At 41.9% G+C, this 12,819-nt stretch overlaps 1 protein-coding gene across 5 annotated transcripts in view; it reads left to right on the top strand.

Moving 5' to 3' along the window:
• The window catches only part of PUS7 (pseudouridine synthase 7), a 55,670-nt gene that overhangs the window by 1,790 nt on the left and 41,061 nt on the right, over nucleotides 1–12,819 (top strand). For 4 of the 5 annotated variants that reach the window (XM_086696908.1, XM_086696907.1, XM_086696906.1 and 1 more), the window contains exons 2-4: nucleotides 9,548–9,980; nucleotides 11,944–12,028; nucleotides 12,202–12,303. In XM_086696908.1, the coding sequence (XP_086553034.1) occupies nucleotides 9,548–9,980; nucleotides 11,944–12,028; nucleotides 12,202–12,303 (620 nt within the window). Of the gene's footprint in view, nucleotides 1–6,710; nucleotides 6,781–9,547; nucleotides 9,981–11,943; nucleotides 12,029–12,201; nucleotides 12,304–12,819 lie in introns of those variants that run through there. The other variant, XM_086696909.1, reaches the window with a different exon arrangement.

Raw genomic sequence — 12,819 nt, 5'->3', positions numbered from 1 at the left:
ACATATTTGTGGGATGAACAAATCTAATGGACTTAATGATTTTGCATATTAGAATGTAGAGTGTGCTCTGCCCTGAAGAAAGTGCTCTTTATTATATGTGTGTGTGTGTGTGTGTGTGTATTTTTTTTTTAACGTTTATTTTACTTTTTGAGAGGCAGAGCACAAGCAGGAGAGGGGCAGAGAGAGGGGGAGACACAGAATCTGAAGCAGGCTCCAGGATCTGACCTGTCAGCACAGAGCCGGATGCGGGGCTCAAACTCACAGACTGTGAGATCATGACCTGAGCCTAACAAAGTCAGACGCTCAACCAACAGAGCCACCCAGGCGCCCCAGAAAGTGCTCTTTGTAGTGAGCTAGAGGGGTTGTTGACAGTTTGCAGAGGCTGGAGGATAGAAGTATTTAAAGAGGCGACTGGGTGGCTCAGTCGGTTGAGCGTCTGACTTCGGCTCAGGTCATGATCTCGCGGTCTGTGAGTTCAAGCCCTGCATCAGGCTCTGTGCTGACAGCTCAGAGCCTGGAGCCTGTTTCGGATTCTGTGTCTCCCTCTCTCTCTCTGCCCCTCCCCTGTTCATGTTCTGTCTCTCTCTGTCTCAAAAATAAATAAAACATTAAAAAAAATTTTTTTTTAAAGTGGAAGTTGTATTTTGAAATATAGATAGGACTAAGACTAATATGGCTTTAGATGTTCATTTTACAGAAATAATGTTAAGGGATTATCGGTGTTGTATTACAATTTTGAAAATGTTAAACTTTTGTTGTTGTGGATGTAAAGAGAGCTTATTGGTGAATTTAGTATCTTAATGAAAAAGATTTTAAAATATTGATAAAATTGTAATATTTCTAATGTCAGTTGGGTCATTTGGAGTATAAAAGAAACAAAACCCATTTTTTTAGTATTCCCTTCAAAAAATTGCATAGGACTTTGAAGTTCACAGGTAAGTATCAGTAGATTCTCTTCTTGGTGGTGGTGTGGTCTATATTACTTGACTGATTAATATTTTGAATAGTGTATTTGTGCAGCATAGTATCTCTTTAAAAACTTTTTTTTTAAATATTTAAAAAACTCATAAAGCTGTACTCTCTACCCTTCCTCCCCTTTTTAAAAAGCCAGTCATTTCAGCTTTGAGGTAGCATGCTTGAATATGTATATTTGGATTTTCCTGAATGCAAAACTTTTTCTTAGGGAAATCACACCAGGGCATCCTGAGTGGTTTATTTTTCTGATTGAATTCTTCCCAGCATCTTCAATGTTCACAGGATCTGCTCGCTCCCTCCCCTCATTTAAAAATTAGATTGCAGGAGCACCTGGGTGGCTCAGTCAGTTAAATGTCTGACTCATGGTTTCGGCTCAGGTCACGATCTCCTGGTTTTGTGAGTTCGAGCCCCACATCAGGCTCTGCACTGCTAGTGCAGAGCCTGCTTGGGATTCTCTTTCCCTCTGTCTGTGCCCCTTCCCCACTTGCTCTGTCTCTGTCTTTCTCTAATAAATAAACCTTAAAAAAATCATACTGCATTTTAGTCTTCCCTTTTATATAGTTCTTGCTCATGAAAACAATGCTAATTTGAGCTCTGTCTCTCCTAGTCCAGAAGTTTGAACAGCTGTTCCAGTAAATATGTTCTCAGTTTCTAGGCCCACTGAAAGAACTTAGCAAAATACATATTAAGTGACTTATAATCATTGGTACCATGTATATTTTAATAATTAATGTGTATGATAGGGTTATTAGTTAAAGCAAATGGAAAGTATTTGTAATTTCATTTGAAACACAAAAGTGAGATTAGTTAATGAGCTTGTCTTGTAAGTTAAATATAACAAGGAAAAGAGATTAGGCAAGTGTCCACAAATATCGAGAAAAGACTGCTCAAAAATATTAAAGTCCTGTTTATTTGGTGCTGTTGGCAGTGCTTTGAGGGACTCTTAAAATTAAATGGTATTTGAAGGAAGAAACCCGTGTTTAATCATTAGCCCAGAGAACAAAAGAAGCCTAAGAAGCTTTGTTTTTTCCCCAGACTCAGCAATACAGTTCTGCTGTACAAACCATCCATAATAAATATTAATGACCAGTAGTTGAATAGGAACAGCTATTACAGACCTTTGAGCAACTCATCATTTTTCAGCTTTGCAGAGAAAGAAACCTCAGCTTAGAGAGGGTAAGTGGCCCACTCATAAATGGAAGAGCCTAGATCGGGTCGAAACCAGTGTGTGATATTCATATGTGTGATCTGCTAATATTCTCATGCCAGGGATGTTAGGCATAACAGTGCTGTTTGAAACTTTCCAGGATTTTATTCACGAAATTACTGATGTGGGCGCAGCGGAGAGCAAGGAGTTGGGTGATGACCATGTCCTGACTTAGGTGACTGGTAGTTGGTGGCAACGTTCCCTGAGCTGGGAGGTATAATGTGTGTTGGTGGTGGGAAATGATGAGATCAATTTAGGGCATGTTGAATTTGAGCATTTCTTTTTTTTTTTTTTTAATTTTTTTTCAACGTTTTTATTTATTTTTGGGACAGAGAGAGACAGAGCATGAACGGGGGAGGGGCAGAGAGAGAGGGAGACACAGAATCGGAAACAGGCTCCAGGCTCCGAGCCATCAGCCCAGAGCCTGACGCGGGGCTCGAACTCACAGACCGCGAGATCGTGACCTGGCTGAAGCCGGACGCTTAACCGACTGCGCCACCCAGGCGCCCCTGAATTTGAGCATTTGATTCAGCTCTTCCTAGCTGGGTCAGCTGGAGTAAGACACCGATATCTGGCAATGCTAATGAACCCGGAGCCATAGGGTGGAGGAGAGGCTTGAATGAGCTCACTGGGTGCACTCTGCAATTGCTCAGCTTGACAGCTATTGCTTTGGACTTCCCAAGCAAACTGGGAAGTCAGAGATGGGTCTTGGCTAGGAAAATGTGAGTGAGAAGGGAACAAGACTGGGGTAGGAACCTAGAGATGCCCAAATTTAAGCAGCAGCAGAGAAGGAGGGGAAAAGAGTACCTCAAGAGGCAGGAAAAAAGGGGTAGAAAGAGTTTCAAGGAAGGAAAGTGGCAAACTGTGTCCAGTTGGGAAAAGATGTCAATTAGAGCCAGGCTTGAATGACTATGGTTTTGGCACAAGGAAGCCATCTCTGAACTTTAAAAAAAAAAAAACAACAAAACACTTCATTGGTGTGTGGGAGGCAGAAGCCAGATCTTTCACTAAACGTCAGCTGCACACTGGCGGGGCGTTGATTTGATTTGCTGCAGTGTCTTTTCGCAGTGCCTGGAATACTGCCTAGCGCAGGGTGCACAGTAGGTATTTGTTAAGGGGATGAAGTGCAGCGCTTAGGAGTGCGTGTTAGAATGGCTGGACTTTTAGGAGGGTTGTCTTATTTAAGGGAATGGTTATAATGAGTAGTCTAGTGCATATGCTGGAAAGAGGGGTAGACATCTGTCAGAGGAGGCCCGCAAGCAGGACTTGAAGAAGACTGTACTGACCAGGCATGGCCATGAGAGTAGGGATGGCTGTTTAAGAGGGGAAACCCCCTCACCTGCTGTGGTTTTCTCCAGCAGCATCCAGGAGCACAGACCTAGACAGTAGGTTTGATACTTGGTTGGGGTTTAGCACGGATCATGAAGCAGCACCAGTGAGCAAGAGTGTTGAGTGGTGGCTAACAGATGTGGAGGTTTGGGGAACTTGAAGAAGTGAAGGTGGAGAGGGGCACTTGGGTGGCTCAGTCAGTTAAATGACTGGCTCAGGTCATGATTTCATGGTTTGTGAGTTTGAGCCCCGCATCAGGCCTGCACATCAGATTTTTTTTTTAATTATTAAAAAAAAGTGACAGTGGAGAGACGGTATCTTGGGACCTGTTTGAAGAACACGTGATGAGAGAGAGCAGAACAGAAGAAAGGGTAAAATAGTGGTTGATCAGAACACAATAGTTTGTGTATCTTTTTATACTTCATATGTTTGAAATTTTTTGTAATAAAAAGCTTACCGTAGAAGATGTGATAACCTCCCCATGTTCCCATCACTCAGTTTCAATAATTATGAACCTGGTTTCAAATCTGTACCCCCTCCACTTCCATTCACCACTGGTAAATTATTTTGAAGCCAAATTCCAGACTTCGTAACTTTTCAACCATAAATATTTGTTAGTGTGTCTAAAACATAAGGATTCTGTTTTTAAATGTAACCACAGTAACATAATTGTACCTTTAAAAGTTAACAGTACTACCTTGATGTCATCAAATATTCCTAGTATTTTGCATCCCTCATCATCTCAAATGCTTACTCATTTGTTTTTTAAAATTTACATCCAAGTTAGCGTGTAGTGAGTGCAACAATGATTTCAGGCGTAGATTCCTTAATGCCCCTGACCATGTAGCCCATCCCCCCTCCTACAACACTTCCAGCAACCCTTTGTGTTCTCCATATTTAAAAGTCTCTTACGTTTTGTCCCGCTCCCTGTTTTTTATATTATTTTTGCTTCCCTTCCCTTACGTTCATCTGTTTTGTATCTTAAAGCCCTCATATGAGTGAAGTCATATATTTGTCTTTCACTGACTGACAAATTTCACTTAGCATAATACCCTCTAGTTCCATCCACGTAGTTGCAAATGGCAAGATTTCATTCTTTTTGATTGCTGAGTAATACTCCATTGTATATATATACCACATCTTCTTTGTCCATTCATCCATCGAGGGATATTTGGGCTCTTTCCATACTTGGGCTATTGTCAATAGTGCTGCTATAAGCATCGGGGTGCATGTGCCCCTTAGAAACAGCACACCTGTATCCCTTGGATAAATACCTAGTAGTGCAATTGCTGGGTCGTAGGGTAGTTCCATTTTCAATTTTTTGAGGAACCTCCACACTGTTTTCTAGAGTGGCTGCACCAGTTTGCATTCCCACCAACAGTACACAAGAGATCCTCTTTCTGTGCATCCTCACAAACATCTGTTATTGCCTGAGTTGTTAATATTAGCCATTCTGACAGGTGTGAAGTGGTATCTCATTGTGGTTTTTTAAATTTATTTTTAATTTTTTTTAAAGTTTATTCATTTTTTGAGAAACAGAGTGTGAGCGGGGGAGGAGCAGAGAGAGAGGGAGACACAGAATCCAAAGCAAGCTCCAGGCTCTGAACTGACAGCACAGAGCCCAAAGCAGGGCTTGAACTCACAAACCATGAGATCATGACCTGAGCTGAAGTCAGACGCTTAACCCACTGAGTCACCCAGGCACCCCTCTCATTGTGGTTTTGATTTGTATTTCCCTGATGATGAGTGATGTTGAGCATTTTTTCATGTGTCAGTTGGCCATCTGGATGTCTTCTTTGGAGAAGTGTCTATTCATGTCTTTTGCCCATTTCTTCACTGGATTACTTGTTTTTTTAGGTATTGAGTTTGTTAAGTTCTTTATAGATTTTGGATGCTAACCCTTTTTGTGATATGTCATTTGCAAATATCTTCTCCCATTCTGTCGGTTGCCTTTTAGTTTTACTGATTATTTCCTTCACTGCAAAAGCTTTTTATTTTGATGAGGTCCCAGTAGTTCATTTTTGCTTTTGTTTCCCTTGCCTCCGGAGACATGTGGAGTAAGAAGTTGCTACAGCCATCAAATACTTTTCTAAATGCTTTTTTTAAATAGTTGACTTGTTTGAAGAAGGATCCACTCGTTGCATTTCTTTGTAGGTTTATATGTAAGTTCCCCTCCCTCTTTTTCCCCTTGCTTTCTATTAGTTGAGGGAACTGTCTTTGTCCTGGTAGAGTTTCCCACATTCAGAATGTTGCTGATTGCTTCCCCATGGTGGTGGTTAACATCTTCTGACTCTGTGTGCTGTCGAAACTACCAATTAGACATAGAGTTTCAGTCAGAATACTTCACAGCATGTGCTTTCAGGGACGTGCAGTGCCTGCCTGTCATGTATGTTAGTGGGCCATTCGTGGTGCTTGTCCAGGTCCACTATTTCATTAGGCATTTGCTACTTAGTGTGACTTTGATCTCTACAGGTGGGGAACAGTTTCAGCACCTGTTCCAAGAAATCTACAAAATGTCTATAGAAGGCTGTTATACCACTCTGAATTCTATGGCATGTATAAAAGAAATAATGTCCTCAAAAAATCTGCAGACTTCTTGAGGGGGGAAAGGGGACTAGCTTATTTTGTTCCTACTATATCTAACCAGGATATAGTGTTTATCATTTCATTTAATCTTCGCGGCAGTCTTGTGATACGCATGTCATTCCCATTCTACAGATGAAGAACAGGGGCTTGGAGAAATTAATTTACTTCGATGGACAGCTAGAAAATGGCAGGAGAAAAGTATGGTACCCAGGTGCCCACATGGTAGTGCAGATGAAGGGAGGTAAAATGGGAAGACGGAATTAGTAGAGAGGAAGGCACAGCAGTCAGGACTCATGGCCTTCAGATGAGCCTTGAAGGACTGATGAGGCCAGGGTTGATCTTAGACAGGTGTGGAGGACTTCCCATTGGAGAGAGCTCATGAGCAGTCAGACTGGAAGCAGGAACTCATTGGGACTGGGCCTGAGTTGTTGCAGGTGTGTGGAAGATAATGGTACAGGTTGCTGGATGATGGGCAGTGTCAAAGCAGGATGGAGCAGACATTTCTGCAGAGGAAGTAATTGATGTGGCTTATGACCATCAGTTGTTAAAAAGGAGCTTGATGAATTCTCTGCATTCTGGGAAGGAGGTAGACATGTGCTGACAGCAAAGTCCCTGAGCCACGATACTGATGTGGTTGTCATTGGCTGTGCTTTCCTCCCTGCTGAGAGTTCAGGCGTGGAAAGGTATCAGGATCTCCTAGTGGACCCTGGCATGCCAGCTGGGACGCCATTGCACGTTTGGGGTTGAGAGTATGTGTAACACAATGTAGTGACTGGCTTCCGGATGTTCCCAGGTACCTGTGACACCTCAGGACCATAAGTGGGCTTGTCTTCCTACTCCCTGCTTCTCTTCTGGGGTTCCGTGTTAGGAAGAGCTCCCCTGTCCTCTGAGATCCCTAAGGCAGAACACCTGAGTCATCCTAGGGTATTTCCTCTTTTTGCCCACATTTGTCATCCAGTCCTGTTCCCACCACCTCCTAAATGTCCCTGAATCCAAACTTTGTTTCTGTCACCCTTGTCTCAGTCTTAGATCATGTTATACTAATTTCTTGACTCAATTTTGGTCATACCCTCTTTTTTAAGTTTTCTTTTTTTTAGTGATCTCTACACCCAATTTGGGGTTCAAATTCACAACCCCGAGATCAAGAGTCACGCACTCTTCCAACTGAGACAGCCAAGTGACCCTCAGCTGTACCCTCTCACCGAATCTTCTATCTAACCCCTGTTTCTCTTCAAAGAGGCACTGCGACACCTTTCTAACTCACAAGTCTAGTGGTGGTTTGGTTTTCAGGATGGAATCCCCTCCATTCTGCTGGTCTAGCATCTGCTCACTCGCTAGCTTTACCTCCAGACTCGCCCGTTGTGTGTTTTACCCTACTTGGGCTCCCACGCCTCTGCACATGCCCAACCATCCCCCCCAAACAGCCTCCTCCCCGCGTTCTGCGACCTCACCTGCTCCTCACAGACGGGCTCAGGTGTTCGTTTCTGGTCTGCCATAAGGAAAGGTGTCTTCTCTGACACCCTCACCGGCAGTGCCCTCTGAGGTCTTTGTTCCTGTAGTCCCCGAGTGACCTGTGCCCTTTGTGTCTCCCACATTGGCGCGCAGGCTCTGTGAGGGCAGCCTTGTTGATAGAAAGTGAGCATGAATAGCACCAGCATTTCATAAACCATTCTTTTTCTTACTTGACCTTGCTTAGAACAAATAGAGAATAAGTGCTTTCCTAATTGAATTAGAGGTAATTTTTGTATAGTTGTGGTCTACTTCTGTTCCAGATTCTTGGTTTCTAACATTTTCTTTATTTAATTTTTTTGTCTTTCAAAGGAAATTGGTTTTACTGGCATCTTTCTGTACCTTTTCTCCCATTTTTTTTGTAGTCATCATCCCTTTTTCTTTCATTTTGTGCATGTATTTGCATTCTTCTTTACATTTTCTTTCCATTCTAGATTGTTGACAGTGAGCCAAGATCAATTGTGGATTTTTTTTTTTAAGTTATCTCTAGATGGGCCTGAAACTGATGACCCCAAGATCAAGAGAGTCATGTGCTCCACTGACTGAGCCAGCCAGGCACCCTTCAAATATGGATTCTTTTTTTTTTTTTTTCAACGTTTATTTATTTTTGGGACAGAGAGAGACAGAGCATGAACGGGGGAGGGGCAGAGAGAGAGGGAGACACAGAATCGGAAACAGGCTCCAGGCTCTGAGCCATCAGCCCAGAGCCTGACGCGGGGCTCGAACTCCCGGACCGCGAGATCGTGACCTGGCTGAAGTTGGATGCTCAACTGACTGCGCCACCCAGGCGCCCCTCAAATGTGGATTCTTAAACTTTAGCTCGTTGTTATTATTCTGTTGTAGATGCTTCTGTAGTTGGGTTTCTTGTTAACTAGGCTTTGGAGAACCTTAGAATGTTAGTTTTCTGCTCATTTATGTTCTTTTATGAGTATGCTTAGTAAGTTCATTAGCATTTTAATTATAGCACCTCCGTATATAATTAATGTAGGAAAACTTTTATCCTTAATTTACCAAGAGCACCAAGTAAGGTCAAATTAGATAAATGTATTTATTTTGACTGCCACATGTTACCCCTCTGGCAAGCCGCCCAGTCCTGGGAGGTGTGTATGGCTTCTTAGACTTTCCCTCATTACATTGTGTGTGGATTGCTTACATGATAGTCTGTATTGTTTAAATTGTGGCAAAATGCACATAACACGTAGCACCATCTCCACTTTTAAGCATACAGTTCAGTAGCGTTAAGTACATTCATACTGTAGTGAAACCAATATGCAGAACTCTTTCTAATCTTGCAAAACTGAAACTTTATAACCCATTAAACAACTTCACATCCCCCTTGCTTTTTTTTTTAATATGATACTAGTATGCGTTCCTGTCAAGTGTATTTATACACTATTTTTATTTAATCAGGTTTTTTTTTTTTTTTTTTAAAGAATAATCTACATGAAACAAAGTTCAAGTGATCAACTACGGTATTCACTAAAACCAGCACGTCTCCCTGCTGTGCCCAGCCACCCATATTCTGTGCTGGAAGAAACCATCCTTCCCAGCTTCTGTTCATATTGTTTCATTGTATTGTTTAATTTACAGACGCAGGCATCATTTTTCTTAGTTTTTTGTTAATGTAAAAGTACTGAAATGAGTATCCTTAAACCTAAAATTGTAAGCACTTCAGTTATTTTAAGATACACCCTGAAAGTAGTATTTCTGGGTCAAAGGGCATACATTTTTTAAAGTTTTTTTTGAGGCATACTCTCAAATTCTATGCAGAAGTGTTGTGCCATTTTTCTATGCCACCAAATATATACACCAGCATCAGGAAAAATTATTTTAATAGATGAGTTTTAGAACCCTAGGAACAAAGTTAACTGTGCCTCTGTTTGCTGAAACCCACTTTAAGGAAGTGATTGTTACTTCCTGCGCTCTCTTCCTTCCTAAAAGGTTCTCTTAAATGTTTTCTTGGAGCCTTAAAAATGGAGATGACAGAAGTGACTGGTGTGTCGCTGAAACGTGGGTCTGTTGCTGTTGAAGACAATGACAGGGTGGCCCCAGCTGAGGAGGCAAAAAGACAGAAGATCTTGGACCATTGTCTGACCAAAAGTCAGAGCGAGCTGGAGCATGTCTCTCCACCCAGTGGGGTCAACGTGCCTGAGCCACCTGAGGCTGTGAGTGCCAGAAAGGGTACAAAGAATTCTGATGTGCAGTTGGAAGAAGAGGAAGAGGAGGAGGAAGATGGCCTCTCTGAGGAGGTTGAGGAGGAGGAGGAAGCTGAGAGTTTTGCAGACATGATGAAGCACGGCCTCACTGAACTTGACGTTGGCATCACCAAGTTTGTAAGTTCTCATCAGGGATTCTCAGGCATCTTGAAAGAAAGGTATGTTTCACTTACATGTAAAGTTATTTTTGTTCTATTTGTTTTTCTGGTTTTTTGTTTTTTATTTACTTAAATTATAGTTAACATACAGTACGGTATTGGTTTCAGGAGTAGAATTCAGTGATTCATCACTTACATACAACACCGAGTGCTCATTGTAACAAGTGCCCTCCTTAGTACCCTTTACCCATCTAGCCCACCCCTCCACCCACCTCCCTCCATCAGTCCTCAGTTCTCTATCATGAAGAGTCTCTTGTGGTTTGTTTCCCTCTCTTCTCTCCCCCCACTCTTTTGTTCTTCTGTTTTGTTTCTTAAATTCCACATAGGAGTGAAATCATATGGTATTTGCCTTTCTCTGGTTGATTTATTTTGCTTAGTGTAATACATTGTAGCTCCATCCACAGTGTATTGTCATTGGAAGTGGCAAGATTTCATTCTTTTTGATGGCTAAGTAATATTCTCTTGTGTATATCTACCACATCTTCTGTAAATGTTCTTCAGTCAATGGACATTGGGCTCTCTCCATAATTTGGCATTCTGTTTGTTCTTTAGAAAGAAATTAGCAAGGGGCGCCTGGGTGGCTCACTTGGTTAAGTGTCTGACTTTGGCTCAGGTCATGATCTCACAGTTTGTGAGTTTGAGCCCCGCATCGGGCTCTGTGCTGACAGCTTGGAGCCTAGAACCTGCTTCGGATTCTGTGTCTCTACCCCCCCCTCCTGCCCCCCGCGTCTCCATCACCAATATGTTCTATTTAACTTTCTGTCCCCAAGAATGGTTTATTGACGATCATGAAGGAATTAGGATGGAGGAGAGCTGTCTAAATGAGCAGATGAAGCCATTTCAAGATCAAATGAGTAAATAAAAAATAATTTTTGTGTCAAGCCTTGCTAATATGTAAATGAGTGCTGTTCACTTCTTTAAAATAAATTATTTTAAATGGTTTTAAGTTTTCTCTTGAATTGGTCTTAAAATCTTAAATCCTTAACTCTTCCACCTGAATGTGCCACATCTACAGTAGAAAGAAGGTAGTCTTTGGAGCCAGAAGGATCTGGGTATGAATCTAGACTAGTTGCATAGTATCCTTACCCAAAAAATGGTTCCTAATACTACCTTGTGGTTTTTGAGAAGGTTTTAAATAATGTGTGTAGAATATTTAGCATAAAGGCAAGCTTCAGGTTGGTTCATAGTAGATATACTGAGTTGTGATATGTATTTTTTTAATGTTTATATTGGGGGGGAGGGGCAGGGAGAGGGTGGGCAGATAATCCAAAGCAACCCTGTACTGTCAGCGCAAAGCACCAGGCTTGAACTCACGAACCTTGAGATTATGACCTGAGCCAAAGTCTGCTTTTCAACTGACTTGACTGAGTCACCCAGGCGCCCCAACGGGGTTCTGTTTCAATTAACCATGCCATAGTTTATGATTCACTTTAGTATGGACTGTTTATATAATCAATAGGGTAATAAGCTTTGATTTATGCATTTCTCTGAAAGAATATTCTAAAGCTCAGAGGGTCTTTACATTCTGTGTGAAGAATGCAAGCTGTGGCGTAGCATTCTTTAAGAAACCAGAAAAAAAAAATTGCACATGAACTTAGTAATGAAGAATTAAAAAAAAAAAAAAAAAATTCCTGTTTTGGGGCTCCTGGATGGCTTAGTCACTTAAGCATCTGACCCTTGGTTTCAGTTCAGGTCATGATCCCAGGGTTGTGGGGTCAAGCTCCACGTAGCAATTCTCTCTCTCTCTTTCTCTCTCTCTCTCTCTCCCCCCCTTCCCTCTACCTCTCCTCCCTACCCCCATCTGCCCCCTCCCCTGCTCGCAAGTATGCTGTCTCAAAAAAAAACCCCAAAATTAAAAAAAATTTTCATATAACCATGAAGCTTAATGTTGATAAACTTCCTCCTAAAATTAATCAGAAGCAAAATGTTAATGCTTTGAAAGTTTGTGTTTTCTTTTCATCAGATACTCCGACTTTGTTGTTCATGAAATAGGAAAAGACGGACGCATCAGCCATTTGGATGACTTGTCTGTCCCCGTGGATGAGGAGGTGAGAGCAGCTCTCTGACAAGCCACTTTCCCTATAAAATAGCACTTCCGAGAGATCCAGAACTATAGAACTCTAACAGCATTGACTTAGCATTTCCGAGAGATCCAGAACTATAGAGCTGTAACAGCTTTGAGTTCTGTATGTGACTCACTGGGAGTTTCATTATTTTCAAGGATCCAACGGAAGACGTATTTACGGTTTTGACAGCTGAAGAAAAGCAGCGTTTAGAAGAGCTCCAGCTTTTTAAAAATAAGGAAACTAGTGTTGCCATCGAGGTAAATAGCACAAAAACATACATTTCAGGATTTTCATTGCTTCTTTTTGGGTAAAGTCTATAAGCATCTATTAGAAAAATTACAGGGGCGCCTGGGTGGCACAGTCGGTTAAGCGTCCGACTTCAGCCAGGTCACGATCTCGCGGTCCGTGGGTTCGAGCCCCGCGTCGGGCTCTGGGCTGATGGCTCAGAGCCTGGAGCCTGTTTCTGATTCTGTGTCTCCCTCTCTCTCTGCCCCTCCCCCGTTCATGCTCTGTCTCTCTCTGTCCCAAAAATAAATACTCTGCCCCTCCCCCGTTCATGCTCTGTCTCTCTCTGTCCCAAAAATAAATAAACGTTGAAAAAAAAAAAAAAAGAAAAATTACAGTAGTTGATGAAATGATGACTTTGCCCTATTTGATGTAAAAGAGCATTACCCTAAAAATGTTTTGATCAGTGGCAAATAACCAGTATCCAGACATACTATAGCAAAAAAATGTTACGTCGTAAGAAAATTTTATATGACCACAAGTCAGCA

Source organism: Puma concolor, chromosome A2, assembly GCF_028749965.1.
Source record: "Puma concolor isolate L17-30 chromosome A2, mPumCon1.1.hap2, whole genome shotgun sequence".
NCBI lineage: Eukaryota > Metazoa > Chordata > Mammalia > Carnivora > Felidae > Puma > Puma concolor.
The sequence above is the reverse complement of the archived record's forward strand: the minus strand, read 5'-3'. Positions and strand labels throughout refer to the sequence as shown.